Source organism: Carassius auratus, chromosome 17 (assembly GCF_003368295.1).
Source record: "Carassius auratus strain Wakin chromosome 17, ASM336829v1, whole genome shotgun sequence".
Lineage (NCBI taxonomy): Eukaryota > Metazoa > Chordata > Actinopteri > Cypriniformes > Cyprinidae > Carassius > Carassius auratus.
This window is the reverse complement of record NC_039259.1, coordinates 23,117,603-23,139,371: the sequence shown is the minus strand read 5'-3', so window position 1 is coordinate 23,139,371 and position 21,769 is coordinate 23,117,603. Positions and strand designations below refer to the sequence as shown.

Genomic DNA, 21,769 nt, shown 5'->3' with positions numbered 1-21,769 from the left:
AAAATAAAAGCCTGATCTGACATCCCGCTCAAAATCAAATCCCCAAAATGGAATATTGCCAGAACTAAATCTTTAAACAGATGAAATTAATCTTGTCCTGCAGTTTCACTCTATGCAGTAACTGCTGTTCCTATTGTATTATTTTCTATGCTGTGCTGTCTACTGTGGGAACAACTGAAACAGCAGTTAGTTAAGAAAGATAATAAATAATTCACATACACAAGAACAATGAGGAGAAAAAGAAACAGAAAACAAGTGAGAGGTGATGTTGACAAGATGAAGTGTCACTTTTTTAAAATATGAATGTATTGCAGCTTTATACTACCCTACAGATGGATTGAGAGACAGATGGACAGTTAACTGTGGCCGATTAACAATAAATGGCTAATAATACAATTCTGAACTGTAAATAAAACAAAATACACTAATTAAAAATGCTAAAAGTGGCATTACAACATTTTAATGTATAGTATGATAGATGGATATTCAATCTGATATTTTCTAAAGACTACATTTAAAATTGTTACTGAATTATTAAATATGTTATTAAAGATTAACTTTAAGTGAATATTAGACCTAAACATAAAAACAGGAAAATTGAGCCTTAATAATTAATTCCAAATATTTTTCCAGTACCCCAAAATAAAATAAAATAAAATAAAATATGTAACAGAATTATAATGTATAAAAAAATATATCTTATGCACACCAAGGTAAAAAAAAAAAAAAAAAAAGATCTAAAATACAGAGAAACCAGTAACACTTTGAAATATTATTCTTATTTAAATTGTTTTCTGTTTTAATATATTTTGTAATGCAAAGCTGAATTTTCAGCATCGTTATTCTAGTCATCAGTGTCACATGATTCTTCAGAAATCATTCCAATATGCTGATTTGCCGCTTAAGAAACAGTTCTCATTATTGCCAATGTTAAAAAAACTGGTGCATTTTTGTGGAAGCCATGCTAATTATTTAATCAGGATTTAAAATGAAAACCTATTGCAACATTATAAATGTCTTTACTGTTACTTTTGATGAATTTAATACATCCATGTTGAATAAAAGTATTTTTTATCTTACTTACTACAAACCTTTGACCGATGGATGGATGGATAGATAGATAGATAGATAGATAGATAGATAGATAGATAGATAGTATATAGACAGACAGTCTAAAACACAAAGCAGAACAAAAATGCAACAATAACTGAGCACTATTACTCTCGCTGAGACCAGCTCTGAACATTCCCATTACACACTGTATACACACATACTCTATCTTCAGATGCTCTAAATTAAGAGGAAAGGCTGTATAAAGCAACAGCTACACAGTCATTAAATACACACTCCGCTCTCACTTCAGCACATTACAGTAATGGCTCGTTACAAAGGAAAAACGTCAAAAGATAATTAATTACAAACTCAGAATGCTGCCAAAAAAGCTCAACTCCCTCTGCCCAAAGCGTCAAAATCAAGCAAACAAAGCAAGGCGACCATAAATCACTAATTATCTTATTACGTGTAGAGGCGAGGGTGAGAGAGAAGCAAACGTGCTGTGAAACAGCTACGCAGAGACGAAAACACTGTAGGGGTCCGAACAGACGAGGTGTGTGCGAGAAACTGTTTAGGATGATGGGAAGAGAGACTGTACTCTAGAGAGACTTGTGTCATTGCAAGGACAAGAGATATTAAAAGGCCTGAGTACAGTATGGAGGTATAATTTCAATGAAAATATCACTTGATCTAGAGCAAGATGGCAGGCAGGAAAATGTACAATAAGCTTATGTGTGCGTATGATCGATCGGTCCTGACTATGAACTTTAATTGAGATCCTGTATAGTGTCTGGCAATCTCAGCGGATACAAGAGACAATCAACACTTAAAGTGAAGATTAAATGAAATGTTACCGGGGCCCTTTGAAAGGACACATGGGAAATTAAAATTAATTCATCTACTTGCCTTTACATTTGAAATAAGATTTTTCTTAAAGGGACAGTTCACCCAAAAACTGAAAATCTGTCATCATTTACTCACCCTCATGTCGTTACAAACCCTTTTGACTTTCTATAGCCTGTGACATAAAAAAGCTAAATTTAGTGGAAAGTATCAAGGTAAATTGGTGGACTAAAAACCAATGCACATCTATCAGATCACTTCCAAAACTCATAATGGTGTCCAGATGTTGAACAGATTGAGAGAGCATGCCCTGAATACCACGAAGGAAACACCAGTCACCTTAGAGTGGCAATCCAGTACAGCAGAGAGGACAGCCCATCCATTAGTGTTTGCTTTGCTTTGAGCAGCACACGGCACACATTCATCAATACTCTCCCTGTGCTCTCCAGGACAAAACTGCTGTCCTGCTGTCCTTCCATCTATGATAGTCCTTAGATCTTAGATCTTCCATCTATGATAGTCAAACATCAGTAACACTTTACAACAAGATTCAGTTCTGAAATGGGAGTTAATGCATTAGGTGTTATGAACTAATCTTCAACAACCATTTTTTACAGCACTTTTTATATCATGAATAATCATTTATACAGTACCATTTACAAATTTGGGTTCAATAAGGTATTTGTTGTAAAGAAGATACTTTTGAGTAAGGATGCTTTTGATCAAAAGTGACTATAAATTCATGTATAATGCTGCAAAACATTACAATTTCAAATTAATTGTTTATTTGAGCAAAAAATCTTAAAAATTCAATGCAAATATTAAGCAGCACTAATAAGAAATGTTTTTGTTGCATTGAAGACTGCAGTAATGGCTGATATAAATTCAGCTTTGCATTACAGGAATAAATTATATTCTAAAATATATTACAATGGAAAACAGTTATTTTAATTTGTAATAATATTTAACAATATTACTGTTTCTATTATATTTTTGATCAAATAAATTATGTTTTTATTTGATATAATAGTCATTTAAAATGCACTGCAAAATCCTGAATAAAAACAGAAATAAATTATATGAGTTAAATGCAAGTCCAACTGCTACTTGAAGTTAATCTAGCAAATTGAATAATCTCGAAACATTGTCCCTAATAAATAAGCCTATCATGTGTATCTAAAAAACACAAGGCTTTTAAATGGCAAGGTAGGCTAGCCATAGCAACAAAAATTCATGCACAATAAGACCTGGCACATTTATTCAGAAAGTAAATTCTGAATTCATGTTGCCTTGAAGCCTTGTGCACCAATCCCAGGAGTCTCGGAAGCCTGTCTTGCACATGAATTACTGTTTGTCTCTCTCCCATTTCTATCTTTCCCTGCAGTGGGAAGGAGGTGATTGTCGGAGATGCAGCACAATGCCTCTGTGGTGTGTATTGCAGGGTTACGGTCTGGTCAGGATGAGGAATGGAGTAGGCGTTTCTGAGAGGTGATGCAGCTGTAGAGTCTGTAGAGTGTGTCTGCTGCAGGAGGACATAATTAAACTCTGTCATAGCTCAATATCTGCTGCTTATTGCTCCATATCAGCAGGATACAGCAGCTGATTCAGTGCATGGTGAGAAAGAAAGCTGTAAATGTAATTCAGACTGACTTTGAGTACATTAAAGAAAGATACTTTTGGATATGATTGTCGATCTTCGCCCTTTCGTTAATGTGATACGGTATTGTTGATGATATTGACCAATATGCATGGCAATTAAAATTGATGCACTTGGCCAAAATTTGTTGATGGTAAATATATGCAATAAATGACTTTAACCACAATCTGAGATTAAATATCAGGAACAGTTGGAGTGATTTTGAAAATCCCATATAAAAATGTGTTTGGAATTACCAGGCGTGTGTCAGCCTCCTTAGAAGGCACTGATGCACACGCACACAGTGCTCAGAATAGTAATGGGCCATTTTACTGGCTCTCCTTCCAGTAACCCACATCCTCCTCTAGACTGAAGCCCATCACACACATGCACACGTTTGTTTTTCTGTCATGATGTGGCTGGATCTTCCATTGAATTCTATTGTTTTTTTCCGAGTTAATGCTATTTTCTAGCCTCTAAACCTACTGTTAACCTTAAAGGAATGAATGACCCAAAAATAAAAAATAAATTGCTGAAAAGGTACTCACCCTCAGGCCTTCCAATATGTAATTGAGTTTTTTTTGTTGTTTGTTTTTTCAGAACGGATTTTGAGAAATGTTTAATTTACATTTTTTTTTATTTTGTCTGAATCAGGGGAGAAATATACACAGATCAAGCATCTCATTCTGATGGCACCCATTCACTGCAAATAATCCATTTGTGAACAAGTGATGTAATGCTACAATTCTCCAAACCTCTGATGAAGAAACAAACTCCTGGATGGACTGAGAGGGAGTATATTTTTATTTTTGGATGAACTACTCCTTTAACACAAACCTTTTAGCATTTATACATTTCATTAAGGCATCATTTAGTATGTCTGTTCAGCCGTTTTCCTCATGGGCACTGTTGGCTGGTCCAATTAAGCTAATTTCAGGTTTTACTATCCTTGTGGCTCCCACAAACACAAAATCTCAATTAACAGGTACAGTTACACTCCAATGGACAATTCCTTAACAAACACTTGCAAAGAATTTGCATATGAAGACTAAACACATCCAAATGCCAACATGTACACTTTACATGCAAGAAAAGGAGGCTTTTACATTACACCCTCAGTGTGCCAGCAATAGCCAGAAGACACAAAGACATTCAAGGCCAAGAGTTCCAACATACAAAACAAACAGTATATTCAATTGTTTATGTACAAACTGTATAATATATATATATATATATATATATATATATATATATATATATATATATATATATATATATATATATATATATATATATATATTCACACACACTGTAGATATTTTAGAGCATGCTGCCCCCTGTTGGCGCAGTCTGTCTGTGAGATTCACAATTGATTTCAATGTGATTCAAAGAAGTCAGTTATATGTGGTTGCAGGTTCTTCTTGTCATTGTTGTTCTTTATAGAGTTTTGAGTTGAATGTCTGATTCTTTGAAGATTTAAAAGTTTCTTAAAAACTTCTTTAAGTATCTTCTGCTCATCAAGGCTACAGAAACCATACAATCCTTCAGAAATCGTTGTAATATGCTGATTTGCTGCTCAAGAAATATTTGTATCATCATCAGTGTTGAAAACAGTTGTGCTGCTTAATAATTTTGTGGAAGCTGTGATGCGTTTTTCAAGATTCTTTGACGAATAAAGGTGAAAATTTGAAATGGAAAACTTCTGCGAGATCACTTTTGATCAATGTAATGAATCCTTGCAGAATAAAAGTATTAATTTCTTTCAAAAACTTTGAGGGACAGATGGATGGATGAATGGAAGGAGGGAGGCTTTCTTAGCTGTACTTACAATGCAGACAATTAAAATGTTTAAAGAAATATATCTTCCCAAGTATACAAGACTTGTTGAAGGTTTATTCTATGGCAAAACAATCAAGAAAGCAATAGCAGAAGTGAGTTTTGGGTGACCACAGAAACAGCTTTAAATCTCTTAATATTGTCTGAGGTTGGAACGCAAAATGACCTTAATGTTCCAAGCAATACAATGACTAAACCTTCAGGACAGCCATGGTTTAGTCTTAGTCTCCAGACTCAGAGTTGTATATAAAACATCTGTCATGTTATGATAAAGTTTGCCAGGTTTTTGTCTTTATGTTCTGCAAGATTAATCTAACAGGAGATAAAATGATCAGATACAAACTAAATGAGAGGCAGATGGATTTTCATCATGACTTCAGTCATTTGTCCAACAGTGGATCTTAAAGCTAAGGTGCCTGAAGTGAAATCACAGTCAGACTGACAGAGAATAATCAGACATTACCCTGAGGTCACTTGGGTCATTGGTGGGTGCTATGAAAAAGTAGTGGAAGATGAGAGAAACACAGTAACGATGGGGTTCTCTTATTAAGTTCCAGGGCCAGACCACCCAGAGCCCTGTCAGTGTGACCTCTGACCTCTGCTCCTTTAATGTCAGAACTGAAACATATGTTCAGTGACAGCATCTGACTCTGCACAGCTCTGATAGAGGAGAGATGTCATCTAACAAATCATCTTTCCTTTACTCTTGATCCATATATGACTCTCGGGTTGAAACTGGGGGGGAAAGGTGAAGATTTTTTGCAAATCTGCTGACATGAGCACTGGAGCTGCTGGGAAGGATGATGAATAAAGCATGACTCAGTCCAGTTTGATGGCCAAATCTCATCTAAGCTAGTATGAGCACAGTTCGGTGTTAAATACTGAGAGATGGACAGGAAAGGAAAGGAAACTGCTAATACTTTTCAGATATGTTCCTTGTCTATAATATATAAAGCAACAATAGGCCTACAAAATATACACAAAAGTTGTTACATATTTAATTTATTTTTATAAATTGCCACTGATAAAATGTACAGTGTTTGTCTGCAAGTACACAATGTTTTGCACAATTTTTTTATTAAAAGCTTTAGAAACATTTGTTTTGGAATCAAACAAAATTGGTCTTGATCTCAAAATTGGTCTTTGATTCACTAAAAAGAATTGGTCATTTGTTCAGGAGACGGATTACACGTTTAACTGTATGTTTCTGATTAACTTAAAAGAACCAGTTAATGAGAGTGTATGTTTACTGTATGTTTTTGATTCATTAAAAACAACCGGTTCATAGGAGTCATTTCTTCAGATATCAGACTACACGTTTCATTATATGTTTTTGATTCCCTAAGAAGAACCTCTTCATAAGAGTCATTTGTTCAGAAGTCGTACTACAAATGTTGTACTGTATGTTTGTAATTATCTAAAAAGAAGTGGCTCATATGAGACAATTGTTCTGGAGTCGGTCTACAAGATTTACAGTATTTTCTGATTAACTAAAAATAACCAGTTTATAAGTCATCTGTAAAGGAGTTGGACTACACATTTTATTGTGTTTTTGATTCACTAAAAATAACCGGTTCATAAGAGTCATTTGTTAGGTGTTTGATTCACTAAAACGAACTGTCTCCAGTCATTCATTCAGAGATCACACAACACACATTATACAGCACATTTACAATGAATAATGCAATAAGAATAGCTTTATTATGTTTACTCTAATTCTAAGGCACTACTAAATTATTCAACCCTCTTAAATTCATGGTCTTTTGGTTACCGCTTTTGGCCAGTACATACAGCTTTACTGAAAATGCATGTTTCAAATATCGCAATCAAGAAGCCAATACAATGAAAAGAGGACGCCTTAATGAATAGAGGCTTTATAGAATTTATGTGGTATTATATACACAGGCTTTATACAGTTGCTTCTAGTCGGCTAGTCTTGGTCACAAACAACTAATATTTAAATTGGATGGTGCTCTTTCAGGTCAAGGACCTGTTTGTCTGCTGGTGATGTCATGAAGAGCTCCTCCATTATGTATTAATACGGCACTGATAAATGCTGCCTCATTTGGGTCTGTCATGCACAGATGGACTTCTGCTTTCCTTTGATTTGGTACCTCAGATAACTCACCTGGGCACATCAGATCATTATAAAATACAGACAAATAAAACAAAAAAAAGAGGACATAAAATATTAATGCTGCTTAATACAACAGCTGTGAATGACGGAAAAACAAGGTAAAGCAGAGTAGCAGATGATATCACATCTGCTGTCAAAGAAAACTAGATCTTATATAGAACGTATGTAAAACTACATGCCAGGGTTTAATACTTATGGTTTTGTTCAAATCCCTAACCGTAATGAGCAAGCATCAATAACAAGAAAACAAAACCGTGATAAATAGGATGGTAGTTAGTTCTCATTATAAAGCGGTTAACAGATTGCTGTGACTCAAATCACTTTCTTCTGGAATATTGAAAACCCATCAGCTCAGTTAATCAGAACTGTTCAGTCTGACTATAAAGGCTCTCTTTTGAGTTCACACATATGCAAAAATGAACAGAACCGAATACTGTATACACTAAAGTAGTGATCGACCGATATTGATTTTTTATAACCGATACCGATACCGATTATTTGTATGTTTATGTACCCGATAACCGATATGCAGAACCGATATTTATTTACTGTTATACTTCTGTTTCTGACAATTATTACAACACAAATGAGCTGAAAAAAACATTTTATTTATAACAATCACTCCCTCCTTGCATACAAAAAAAAACCCATTATATTTATACACAAATAAATAGAGGGGTCTGAGTCCAAAAAATTTAAGCGCACTGTTACTAAGTGTCTTTGTTTTAAAATAAAAGCTTTGATGAGGTAAAAAAATAAAAACAGGTAAAAAAATAAAGCACAAAAATGATTCTAACATATTGGTGGGGGCGGGAGGGCTATTTAGGAGTGCATAGCTATATAGTAGTGTAACTTAATACTCCCAGTTAAGCAGAACTAGGTTTTAGTGTAGAAAACAGAGTCTTTCAGCATTCTGCCCTGTAAGCCTGCTTCCTTCAAAAATGTTATGCAGTGGCCGTGCTTGAGGCTTCCTGATCATCAACCCAGTCAGGTGCTGAGCAATATGAACGAACTTTTTTTCCCGAGACTATATAAAGTTAAACAGCACTTGTCAGTTGGCATTTTATGATCTAGATTCAATCTAACCTTAGATCATGAAATGCCAACTGACAAAGTGCTGTTCGACTATAATTTAATCAACCGCGATCGCGCATGGATATAATAAATAATTAATTTCCACAAAGCGGTATATGTAGCCTATATGTGTATTAGCGAAATAATTGTTATGTAGTAAATGATAATATAATCTAGGGTGTTTAAACAAGATAATCTTGTCAAAAGTTTCATTCAGTGGCATTGCTTGAGGCTTCCTGATCATCAACCCAGTCAGGTGCTGAGCAATATGAACGAACTTTTTTCCCCGAGACTATATAAAGTTAAACAGCACTTGTCAGTTGGCATTTTATGATCTAGATTCAATCTAACGTTAAATCATGAAATGCCAACTGACGAAGTGCTGTTTGACTATAATTTAATCAACCGCGATCGCGCATGGAGATAATAAATAATTAATTTCCACAAAGCGGTAGGCTATATATTTATATGTGTATTAGCGAAATAATTGTTATGTAGTAAATGATAATATAATCTAGGGTGTTTAAACAAGATAATCTTGTCAAAAGTTTCATTCAGTGGCCGTGCTTAAGCCTCCAGATCATCCGTCAGTTGCTAAGCAATATGAACAAACTTTCTCTTCTAGACTAATGGTGAGCAAATACAACAGATAGAGAATTAAATTCAACGCTTTTATTTTCAACATGCACTCATTCATGTCTGTTTTATTTAATTCATGTAAAGATACGTCTTTATTGGGGCAGGACATGATGAATTACACTACGTGACTCAATGAGTTCGTCTCAATTGTTTAGAAACAAGCTGCATAAATTAACTATATCAGGAATTTATGTCTCAGATCTCATTTTTGCATGTCTGTTATGTTAAATAAAGTTGATTAATTAAAGCAAACCAAGTAGAACATATATTTACCTGTGCACTGAGTTGTTGTTGACTGATCTCCTCAGACGCCCGGGCTGCAATGGCGGAAATCTCAAAACGGCCACAAGATGGCGCCGTAAATCGGCGAATCCGATATTACAAAACCGATACCCGATTATGGAAAAATGCTTAAATATCGGGAAAAATATCGGTAAACAGATACATCGGTCGATCACTACACTAAAGCTCTGGACAATAACATTAGCATTCTCTGAAACTTTAATCAAAGCTGCAGATTCACCATCACTTCAGTTCTGCAATGTGAATGGCATGAATGAACATCCCTCCGGATCTGGACTTGAATCTAAATTCACATGTTCTGACACATCCCTCACTCAGTTTGATTACTGTAATTGGAGATTTTACCTCCTACCTACTTTAGTTCTTGGGTAATTCCTGCTTAATATGAATAAATAAATAAATTACGCTGCCAACAAACATCTCAAATACCCTTGAGGAGCTTCCACTGCATGTAAGGGATGAATTTTGATTATTATAAGAGAATTAGTTTCAGCAATTAGTTTCAGCAAATGGCACAGAATATCGGTCTGATTTGAAATGGAAATCATTTTTGGACCACGGCTGCTTGTTTTCACGCTGGTTAATTGATTCGGTGATGGGCAGGGTGTTGGTTTAACATGGCTGAACATGTTTGTAATGCTAAAGACGAAGCTGGGACAAGAGTAAACTCTCACGAGCTGAGTTAATGCAGAACAGGGAGATATATCAGCCGTCAGGGTCAAAAGCAGCGCACTTCTTCCAGTTTGCACATTTGTTTTCCACCCACACCTAAAAATAAATATTCATCCAGGAGTTAACTGAATCACATTAATGAAGCGTAGAAGAATGAAAGAGAGTGAGAGAGAGAGAAAGTTAAGACAGAAGCCCAGATTCCTCCTCAGATAAAAAAAAAGAAAATCCATTGTAAGAGTAGGTAATGTTTGCAAATCATTCAACAAAAACAATAAATATATCAACACATACATACATTTTATATAGCTATATACGGACCAATATACACGTGTGTGTGTGTGTGTGTGTATATATATATATATATATATATATATATATATATATATATACACACACACACACACACACACACACACACACAAAACACCTTGTATATATAGATTTACGTTTAACAAAACAAAAGAGCAATGAAATGCAAGTGCAATAACAAGACTCAAGTTAAACGCAGTACACCTAGCAAGGTTTTGTTTTTATAACTGTATAATAAATAAGACAAATTGAATAGAATAGAAAAATATTAGATAAGCTAGTGTTAGTTTTAAAATTGTATATATATATATATACACACACAAGACTGTTCTAATGAAACAGTAAAGTTTAGCAGTCATTCAAAGTCATCTTTACTGACTGTGGTGTTTTCTTGAGGTGTGCTATGTGGAGCAGTCGGTTCAGGTCATGTATCTGGGTCAGACCCGTATCAGCCTGCTGCCGCCCGCAGGTCTACATGACATAATCTAGAGCAGAGATGCTGAGAATAATGATTACTGAATAAGAGAGAGATTCACATTATGGCAGCACGATTTATATGCGAGTCCTGGTGCACTTCCTCTCCATCACATGTTTCTTTACCCCTATACATCTGACAGAAAAGTCAAGTGCAAAGCGACACACTGGTCCCAAAAGAGTATTTCTAAATCATTCATTTTTGACAATATTTTAACAAAATCTGCAACAACAAATAAAACAACAACTTGCAAATCAAGGTCAACAAATGCAAAAGCGTCTTTATTCGATGATCTTTGCATGTTTTACTTGCCCTACGGTGGTGTTTAGTGTTGGATTAGAAATGCTTATCAAATCCACATTTGGGTCTTTGATGCTTTATAAGAGAAAGATGGCTGCTGGCTGTCTCTCATATAAAACAGGTGTTTGTGTTCACATGCAACAGGCATTTGTTTGTTACGGGCCAGATGCGCAACCCCTTCTGTGTTTACATGCGATCCTAAAGAGAAGATGACCGTGTTCACTCTGAAACGCATCTTTCACTCAACGTGTTCACAATTACAGCACGGAGTGACGGGCGGTAAACAAGCAAATAAAACCTACCCTCACAGATCCAATCCAAACACACCATCTCACACATCTGTAAATAAACTAGTACATTAGCAGGCACCTCCGGCACATTATGGGAACGGCCACTTAAGATGTGAATCGTCAGGAATGTCGTGATTCTGGATGTGATCCTACTTAATGATTCCACTGAACTGAATCTATTTTGACTATTTCCTGGAAGTTAAAATTAAATTCAACCTTGAACAAGAAATGACTTCATTTAGAATCTATGAACAACGTGTTCGCTGTTATGAGGATAAAAGACAAAAAATAGCAGCATGGGTTCACAGCAGGTGATGTGAGGACGGGGTGATAACCGAGCGGCGCGGTATGTGCTTGACGTGACACACTGACTCTATTCACAACACTGCGTGAGATCCGAGAGCGCGACCCCTGCTGACTGCCACAGATGACAACGAAAGGACACTTACTCTGGCGAGGAGGCTGATGGGGTCCAGGCCAGGCGGAAACAGAGACAAATCGTGGTTCTCCTCACTGAGATAAACCTGTAGCGTCGTGCTGAGATGCCTCAGGCCTTCTTTCTTCTCCTCGTTCATGTATGCAAGACCTGCACACACAGAACCCAGAGCTTTAATATTCAACAACAGCGACATATGAAAGCAGAAATATTTTTCAAAAAAATATTAAACTAAACTAGTGTTATAATGATATAGTATTACCATAGTATACATGAGCAAAAATATGGTATAAACATAATATAAAAATAATACAAACAAGGTTCTATTACACATTTAAAAACATTTTACCATGGTACACACACACATACATACATACACATATATGTATATATATACACACACATATATATATATATATATATATATATATGTGTGTGTGTGTGTGTGTGTGTGTGTGTGTGTGTGTGTGTTTTCTACACAACACTGTATTAACATAGTAAATGTACAAAAAGGTATGATGAAATCATTGTCGTCATTATAAATTAAATCAAACTGTTAAAAATATTTTAATTACTGAAATAAAGAAGTTTAAGCTTAAGTAAAATTGCTAGAACTGAATTAATTCGGAAGCTAAATAGAAATAAAAACTTAAAAACTATGAAAGCTCATACAAATATGAAAATGTAAACTAAAAATTTTAATGAAAACTCAAAAAAGTAAATACAAGCTAATTCTATAATGGAACTATAATAGAACATTTTATGTAAAACTATAATGGAACATTTATAATGGATTTTCTTCTCCATAATTTATTACCATATTTACATTTACATTTTGTGTCTTTTCTTTTTATTATTACTGTTTTATTTAATTTTATTACGTTCAATTATATGTATCTGTACTTTCTGCAACCAAAGTTCCACCTACAAAACTTGGTTATTTTAAGGTTATTATTTTCAATGAAAATGTATCATCCTAGTAGCTGTTCATAGATAACACTGGGTATAGAAAAACAAAAAAACAGAAAGAAACCTAATTTACCTGAAAAAAGTTCACATACTATGTTATCAGTGACAATGGCATATAAAACAACAACACTGAGCTGAACGAACACAAGCAGTGAAAAAGACTAATGATGATCAAGGATGATGAAGCTCATAAGAGCCGAAAGCGCACAATAAGAAACCAGAGGAGGATAAAAGGCTTTTGTGTGTGTTTGTTTTCACCTGTTACTGTGTGTTTAGCCGATGAAGATACATCAAAAAACATTTTTGCTTGTCTTTCTGGCTATACCAGTAAAATGGATTTCCAATTAGTGTGTATTTGGAAAAAAAAGAGGCCTGGCTGTAGCATGATAGTGTGTCTTTGGAAGAATGTGTGATTTATGTCAGCTTTGTCAAACATATGGGCTTTTTCATTAACCTTCCTGCTCTGATTAATTTCCTCCAAACGCACCATCAACGAAGTTCAGTGTGTTCACTGCTCCAGCGGCAGATAGAGCGAACACTTGACCCGTGGCTACAGCTCACGGCTCGTATCTCTCGCTCTCACACACACACATTCACCATCATAAACACAGACACACACAGTAGTAAAACTCTGCAGATTCAATACATAAATCTGGAATGTCTTCCCCGAGTGTCTCTTCTATCTTTACAAAACGATAATCACAATTTATTTTCATAGATAGATTGTCAATTACAAAAATCCAAAAAGTAGCAGGCACTAAATGAGAGGCGGTGGGGTCGGAAACCTCTCCTGAGAAGAAAATATCAGGCTGGATAGCAGACGGATCTACACACTTCCCTCTTCTCAGGAGCACGAGAGGTTGAACGTGTGTGGAATTATGAGGCTCAAGCAGGTGTTGCTCTCCTTAAAGGGATCGTTCACCCCAAATTAAAGATTTGTGACCATTTTCACATTTTTATGTTGTTCCAAACCCTTCTGTGGAACGAAAAATACGTTTTACAATATATTTCAATATCCTGGTAGTAAAAAGTTTGTATACGATTTGTGCAATACATACATGTGATGCTTTATGAGATTAAATGTAAAGGAGTTATAAAAATGTTTGTCTTTGAAATAGGTCTCATATCTGATTTGCACTTGCTTTTAATAGAAAAAAGCAGCATTGAGATGTTTAGCCAGGTTTGATGTGATTAGCTGGGATTCCATACATGAATTTTTATGCATATTTTAGCATAGCAGATAAAAATGCTGAAAGGAAAAACAATATGCAAATAGAATTTCCAAAAAGAGCATAACACTACATGTACACACTTGAGGTGGAACTGTATTATTATCAAATGAATGCACCCTTTTAAAGCATTACAGACAGTGGCGACTTCAGACAATTTTGATTGGGGGGGTCAATGGGGGGTCCTGGTCATTTCAAGGGGGATCTTATGAAAACCAACAAAAAATACACTGGACATGGCTAATAACTGCATATTACTGCTACTAAACAACAAAAACAACACAGAATATCAACTACTTTGTTTTTAATGAATTAATCAATTGCAGTTTGCAAACAATATGCTCAAACTTTTGGGTCAATTTACTATTTCAGCATTATTTAATCTATTATTTTAATCATCACTACTACTCTCACACCTAATCAATAAGTCCACCTTAAATATTGATACAAAACATAAAAAAACTGATACACTGGAATATAGTGATTAATATTATTATACTGTTGTAGTTGTCTAATATTGAACACCATTGCAACGTAAACAAATGACAGGCTACATTTGTTATTCATATCCTTCACACTGCGCTTTGATATCAGGTATATTACGTATTATTATTATTTATTGACATTGATAAATTTACATTTATTTCCAGAGAGATATTATTGAGTTTACAGGCTAAAGTGGTCTTGCTGGTATACTGTTGCTATTGTAGAAGAAAAAAAAATATTTGCGTCACATTTAAAATATAAAAATATTTTAATTTATTTCTGAATTGCTTTTATTTTTATAATGATAATTCAGAGAATGAGAAAATCTGAATAAGCCTTAGCAGTGTTGTGATAATTATTTTTAAGGCACTCTACGTGTTAAAGTACTTTAATATAATAATAGTTTAGTCAAATAACATAAAAAAGACCAGACCCTTCGATGCCTCTGAAACTTTTCTTCCTCAAACAGCACGCTAGCGTTACTTTTACACTACAGGCTACACACAGCAATATAAACAACACATCTGCATGTTCTCACAACACATCGTTCTTGTAAAATAATAATAAGTAAATAAACATCAAAATCACTTCGCTGAGAATGAAACACCACTTACCAGTTGCCACGGTGTTGAAAACAACCTCTAGCAATTAAAAAATGCACGTGTGAAGTGAGGAATCGTTGTCAGGTGAAATGTCATCATGTTGGTCATTTTATTTACGGCTAAATTATTATTAATAAATTGTACTAGTATTATGATTGGGCGTGGGCAGGCATTCACAAAAGTGAATGTTATTACAAAAAAAAAAAAAAAACTAGAGGAAATTTTGCTTTGACAAAAGGGCACTTAAAGGGTTAGTTCACCCAGATAGCAAAATTATGTAAATAATAACTTACCCTCATGTTGTTTCAAACCCGTTTATCTTTGGAACACAGTTTAAGATATTTTAGATTTTGTCCGAGAGCTCTCAGTCCCTCCATTGAAGCTGTGTGTACGGTCTACTGTCCATGTCCAGAAAGGTAAGAAAAACATCATCAAAGTAGTCCATGTGACATCAGAGGGTCAGTTAGAATTTTTTAAAGCATCGAAAATACATTTTGGTCCAAAAATAGCAAAAACGACGACTTTATTCAGCATTGTCTTCTCTTGCGTGTCTGTTGTGAGAGAGAGTTCAAAACAAAGCAGTCTGGATATCCGTAAATAAATAAATTATTGTATTTAAAAAACATAATTTGCCATAATCTTTGCCATAATTTGCCCTGGAAGTGGAGATTTCATTCTCTTCAACATGTGCAATGAAAACAGTTCACGGGAACATACGGCAAGTAATTACATTAACATCTCAATGTCTCATGACCACTTACAACTGACATAAAAATCTGTTGTGTCAATTTTGGGGTGAATGATTCCTTTAATTTCTGCAATTTTGCACATTTCATTTGCTACCGTTTAACTGTAATACAGTATAAAAGGATTCAATTCTAAATCAGCCACTGAAAACCCCCTCTTCTGACCACCAGCTGAATCACTCTTCTGTTAAACGCTCTTCTGTTTGTCTAAAGGAACTGGGCTACATATGAATCTAGACATAAAAATGAGGAGCTGATGAATTTCCTGAAATAATACATGAGCCGATGAGACCTTGGTTTTGAGGTGAGAGCGAGTGGTGTTAGTGTGATGAGAAAGCACAAGTTCAGAAGGGGTGCCAACTGCTTCCTTAAGGACCATCAGCGGGATTACCTCTCTAATGGCTGCACATTACTTATGACTAAATAGAAAAGAGTCAGGCCAAAGAAAAGTCCAAGGCCCTTTGTGACAAAATAGCCAATTACTTTTCAAAAACCGGTGGCCGCGGGGCAGGTTTCACAGAGGGTCCGCACCAAGAAAGAGAGGAAAATTCATTATGGTACAATAAACTCCTGCCAGGTTCTGACATTTAATCACCTTCCATCATAGGAAATCTAATCTTTCAACCTCACAGGATAAGTTAGTGCTTTTTACTGCTGTCCATTAACAACACAGCCTTTTGTTCTGTATAGAACTTTTTTATGACGCAAAAAAAGTCCGGGTTTTAATAAGATAATGGACATTGTCCATTTCTGTGAAACCTGAAAGGCAACATTCAAAAGTGTATTTTTGGACAATATTGGCAGAAATCTTTATAATTTCTTGCCAATATTGAATTAAAGTTATTTGAAATTACCAGTAAATTCCAGAAATTCATTTTCATTACATAATATTGGCAATACATTCATATGAATTTCAGGAGTGATGCCTGATTACTGGATTAAATTAATTAAATTTGACTCAGGTTTCTTTTTGTAAGATTTTATTGTTTTAGCTTTAAAAATAAAGATTAGTACACAACAGACCAATACAAAATTAAAATTAAAAACATTTGAAACACACTGAATTAAATTGAATTACCTATTTAGTATTTTCTAGTAAGACGTACTCTTTTATTTCAGTTCTGTCAAACAATGAATTGCGATTAATCATATAATATATGTATGTGTACTGTGTATATTTATTATGTATACACACACAAACATACATATACAGTATATATTTTGAAAATATTTACATGTATTTACATTTATATATTTATATTAATATATAAATATCTTTAATCTATAACACTGTATAACACTTTTTTCTTAAATATATACATGCATGTGTATTTATACTGTATATATATAATAAATATTAACAGTACACTCATATATGTTATCTAAACAAAAACTTTATTTGATTAATCGTTTGACAGCACTATTCTATTTACAACTACATTTTTTAATTAGAGCACATTTTGTATTTCCTTGAAGAAAAGCTCTTCTCAAACCAATCTTAGCTGGTTTGCTGGACTTAGATGGTCTAAACTAGATTTGACTGGTTAAAGATAAACTCTACCACCCTGGCCAAGGTGTTTAGCTGGTTGATTAGCTGGTCTGAGCAGCTAAAAATTGCCCAAAACCACTCTAAAACCAGTCAGACTAGACTGAGAGACAAGCCAACTAGATTTAGCAGTTTTAGGATGCTTTTTGAACATTAAGATATTTTTAAGATGTTATTATTATCAGTATTTTAATGATTAATTTTTTACTTTATTAACCGCTACCAATGCTGATTGGTCAACACAGTCTTGCAGTTGTGCTAAAATACACAATATAGCAACATCCACTTGCTTTGTCAGTGCAATACAATTAAAAACACAATTATGTGACTCTTGCTCGGCTATCGAGTACAGCTCCTCTTGGTCACTTTCTGATTGGCTAAGCTAGAAAGAGACAGAATGAGTGAAACAATTTCAAGCCCTGTGGCAGTTTTAAATGCAAAACACTCTTTTAATGGATCTGAAGTGGTCTGATATCTCATACCAGTTTGAAAAAGATTCTCTCCACCAGGCGAGTCGGTGGGGATCCGGCCATGCTTGCTTCTGAAGGGTGAACATGAGGATAAAGCATAGAACAAATAAAAGAGTTTTCACAAACAAATAAATATGATGAAGTTACACATCTTCAATCAGAACGTGCTTTCTGTGTGGTCTCCCTTTAGAGGGAACTATGATTAAAGACCGCCCTACTATAACAGAAAGACAAAGACAAACTTGACAACCATGATTGCCTGGAGAGAACGGCACTGGTTTGAAAGTGACAGCTTTGCTATTTTAGAGCAGCATGATGTCTAGTTTTGAAAGATTGGATGTTCATGAACTGTAAAGACTTCTGCAGAGCTTGTGAAAGACACATTAAAGAGATATTTCACTCCAAAAATGAATTCTGTCATGATTTACACCTCACGTCATTTCCCAACCTGAATGACTTTCTTCTGTGGTTAGCAGAACGCTCATGCTGCTCTTTAAAACAGCATAGCGTGAAAAATAAGGAAGGACAAAGTCCATTATGACTCTTCTGAAGTTTTACGATAGCTTTGTGTGAGGAGCAGAACAATAATTAATACGTTATTGACTTAAAATCCAGATTTTGAGCGGATCTTACCTTTTGGCCATATAAATATAAGCAACTGCACCAAATGTTTGCTCATATTTTTTCTCCTCGATATTTAACTTGTCAGGCTTTACAGAGTTAAAGGACAGTAATACAGAAAAATCCTGTGAATGTGAACATGTTCCACAGGTGTATGGCTCCAAGCACCAAATACTTCTGACGGAAAGTCACACTGGACCTCATGCAGGAGTTTCCAATAACTGCCGGTTAAAAAAAGAAAAGAAAAAACCTGAAGAATTTTAATGACATTATACAGAGTTTTGATAGACAGTAAAATTCTACATAAAGCAAAATGACTGTATCAAATTCCACAGGACACGTGCATGACATTTAAATATCTGAATTTCACTCTATAGTTTTCCATTCTGCCACAGAAACCTGCAAAAAATATTTGATATTTATAGTAAACATAATTAAAATACATCAACTTAATGCATTACAGAGTGTTACTGATTTAAGATGTTTTTGTTTAAAATTATGTATTTTAAATGCAAAACTTTCTTCATGTTTTATGTGTGAAATCGTGATTGCTGAACACAGTTTCAATTCCACAATTATTGTTCTTTTACATGAAAGTGCGATTAAATGCAATCTATTCAAAAAAGTTACATTTTAAAATAGATACAAAAAAATATATTTAAAACAATGGTATGTAGCTCGTCAGTTTTTTTTATTTCAAGTTAACTGAACAATGCATATGTTTCTTTCAAGTAATTATTCTATTTCTAGTAAATAGTCTAGTAAAGAAAAATATTAGAAGGAGAACGTAGTTTTCTCTGCTATGAACATTTATTATTTAATATTATAAACAGCTCTATTAGGCTGCTTTTACATTGCAAGGTCTCTGCCATAGACAAAACATTAAATTAAATACAATTAAATTAAATAGCTTTATCTAGGTTGCTGATATGACTGGAATATTCATCTCATGTGAGTGCATATCACTTTAAGCATTTGTCAAAAGCACTAGGTGCAAAACCTTATGTGGAAAAACTGAAAGTAATCTTTCCGCTGAAAAAAGACCTCACCATAATCTTGTCTGGAAAGCTCTCTGATGACAGCTTGTGTGAAGAGCTCTTACCTGACACTGAACGCTGCAATACCTCTGTTAAGAATAAAGGAGACAGAATTAACATCAGCCTCAGTGCTTTGTGTATTTCTCAAGAAACTACATCTTCAGGCTGAAAAGGAGAAAGTCTGGTTTGATTTACAAGGCTTATAATGAAGCATTCCTGTCCTGACTAAACATCACTTGCTTTAAAGTATATGTCTAATGACCACCTTTGCTTTGGGGCTTAGTCTATAACATATAAGCTTGAAGTGAGGAATGTGGTTAACATGCAGAGATCAGATGCATAGAACATACTGAACACAAAAGGTTAAGGTATATCTATAAATGTCAAATAATCTCTTTAAAAATAAAATGAGTTTAATGAGCTAATGTTGCGTCTGAACATGCATGAGTCAAACATATTAAACACTTAGTGTTTAGTGTGTACGTAGTTATGTCTCAGCTTTATTTGTTACAATTTTTTTCTTCTTTTTTTTTTTTTACTGTTTGATGCAGTCAAGAGTTCATTTTTAAAACAGATCGTTTTAAACATTTCACCATACAAACAAATTGCATGGGGAAATCAAGCAATAACTGAATAAATGCATTGAATTAAAAATGATTCATAATCTTTCCTGTGCTGTATATATTGTGATGTTTCCCATAGATACTTACAATCAAAACACTAAAAAGTGTGTGTCTGTCTTCCTCTGCCCTTATCTATATTGCTCCTTCCTGAGTGAACATAATCACAGGGAGTTTAGTATGAAATACCACCAGATTCTTCATCTTACCACCCTGGTGTCTGGAGGTGGTGTGATTTTTGAACAGGCCCTTGACAAATCACTTCAGAGGGATTTTTAGTGTCAATCTCCTAAAAGAAGCTGAAGAGTGTCAGACACAAATTATAGTGGAGTTCTATACGAATGGACCCTCTGACCCATCCCTATAACATTTTTACTCTTTTAATGTGTGATATATATATCATATATATACTATTTTCACAATCTAAAAAAAATGTAATTTTTTAAAAAGTAATTTTTTCTATCTTTTGCTGTAGTGTCAATAGGAAATATCAGTTTACATTTCCAAACATTGATTTTGCCATGAATAGAAATAATCCAGTAAAACAACAGCCAGTGCTATACACATCTAAGCTCATCATCATCCTGTCTGTCTGAAATGGCATGAAGAAACAGAACAAACTGAGACAGAAAACCAACCAACAAATCAAGAAAAAACACATATAAAAACACATATAAAAGTTAGAAATTTATTTGCATTTCAGTGAGTGAAATAAGTATTTGTTCCCCAAGCAAAACATGACTTAGTACTTGGTACAGAAACCGTTGTTGGCAAGCACAGACCTTACCTTAACCTTAATCCTCTCAGTGCCAGGAGGTGAATAAGGCATGCAAATTTTTTCTCTGCTTTTCACTGCTTCCTGTCTTTGGCTGCTTGTCTGGCTCTCTCCCATGAAGGCCACCTTTCTCCATCTCTTTACTTTTCAGCAGTTCTACACCATGTTGTTTTTGGCAGTCCTTTTCTTCTCCTTCCTTCTGGACTCCAATCCAAGGCAATAGCACAGTCACTAGTTGGATGTTTCCTCAGCAAGTGTCCAATCCAGGTCCATCTTCTCCTCCTCACTTCATCTCGGACTCTCTCAGTCTCTGCCAATTCCAGTACCCTCTCTTTGGTGACATGTTGTTGCCAGTATTTTTCTGAGGCACTTATTCTTTAGGGTATCCATTTTTTTCACCTCCCTTTTAGTCAGCTTCCAAGTTCCACACACCCATACAGTAGTGTACGAAGTACCAAGGTCTTGAACAATGTCACTTTGGTCTATAAAATTCTTCGGCCAACTTGTGAAAAGATGCACTGGCCAGAGCTATTCTCCTCTGTATGTCAGCTGTGCCACCTCTATCATGGGTCACATTCGCTTCAAGGTATGTGAAGCACTCCACCTCCTCCATACCATTTTGCCCTACTCACAGTGCATCTTTCTTTTTGATGTTCAACTTCATC

General features: G+C 34.8%; 1 protein-coding gene across 1 annotated transcript in view; it reads right to left on the bottom strand.

The window, feature by feature from the left end:
• The window catches only part of LOC113116905 (histone-lysine N-methyltransferase SMYD3-like), a 120,272-nt gene extending 102,158 nt beyond the window's left edge, over positions 1–18,114 (bottom strand). Inside the window, exons 1-3 of the mRNA XM_026285205.1 lie at positions 18,064–18,114; positions 17,900–17,963; positions 12,013–12,153 (exon numbers count right to left, since the gene is read on the bottom strand). Coding sequence (XP_026140990.1) covers positions 12,013–12,153; positions 17,900–17,963; positions 18,064–18,114 — 256 coding nt within the window. The remainder of the gene's footprint in view (positions 1–12,012; positions 12,154–17,899; positions 17,964–18,063) is intronic.
• Positions 18,115–21,769: the final 3,655 nt, after the last annotated feature.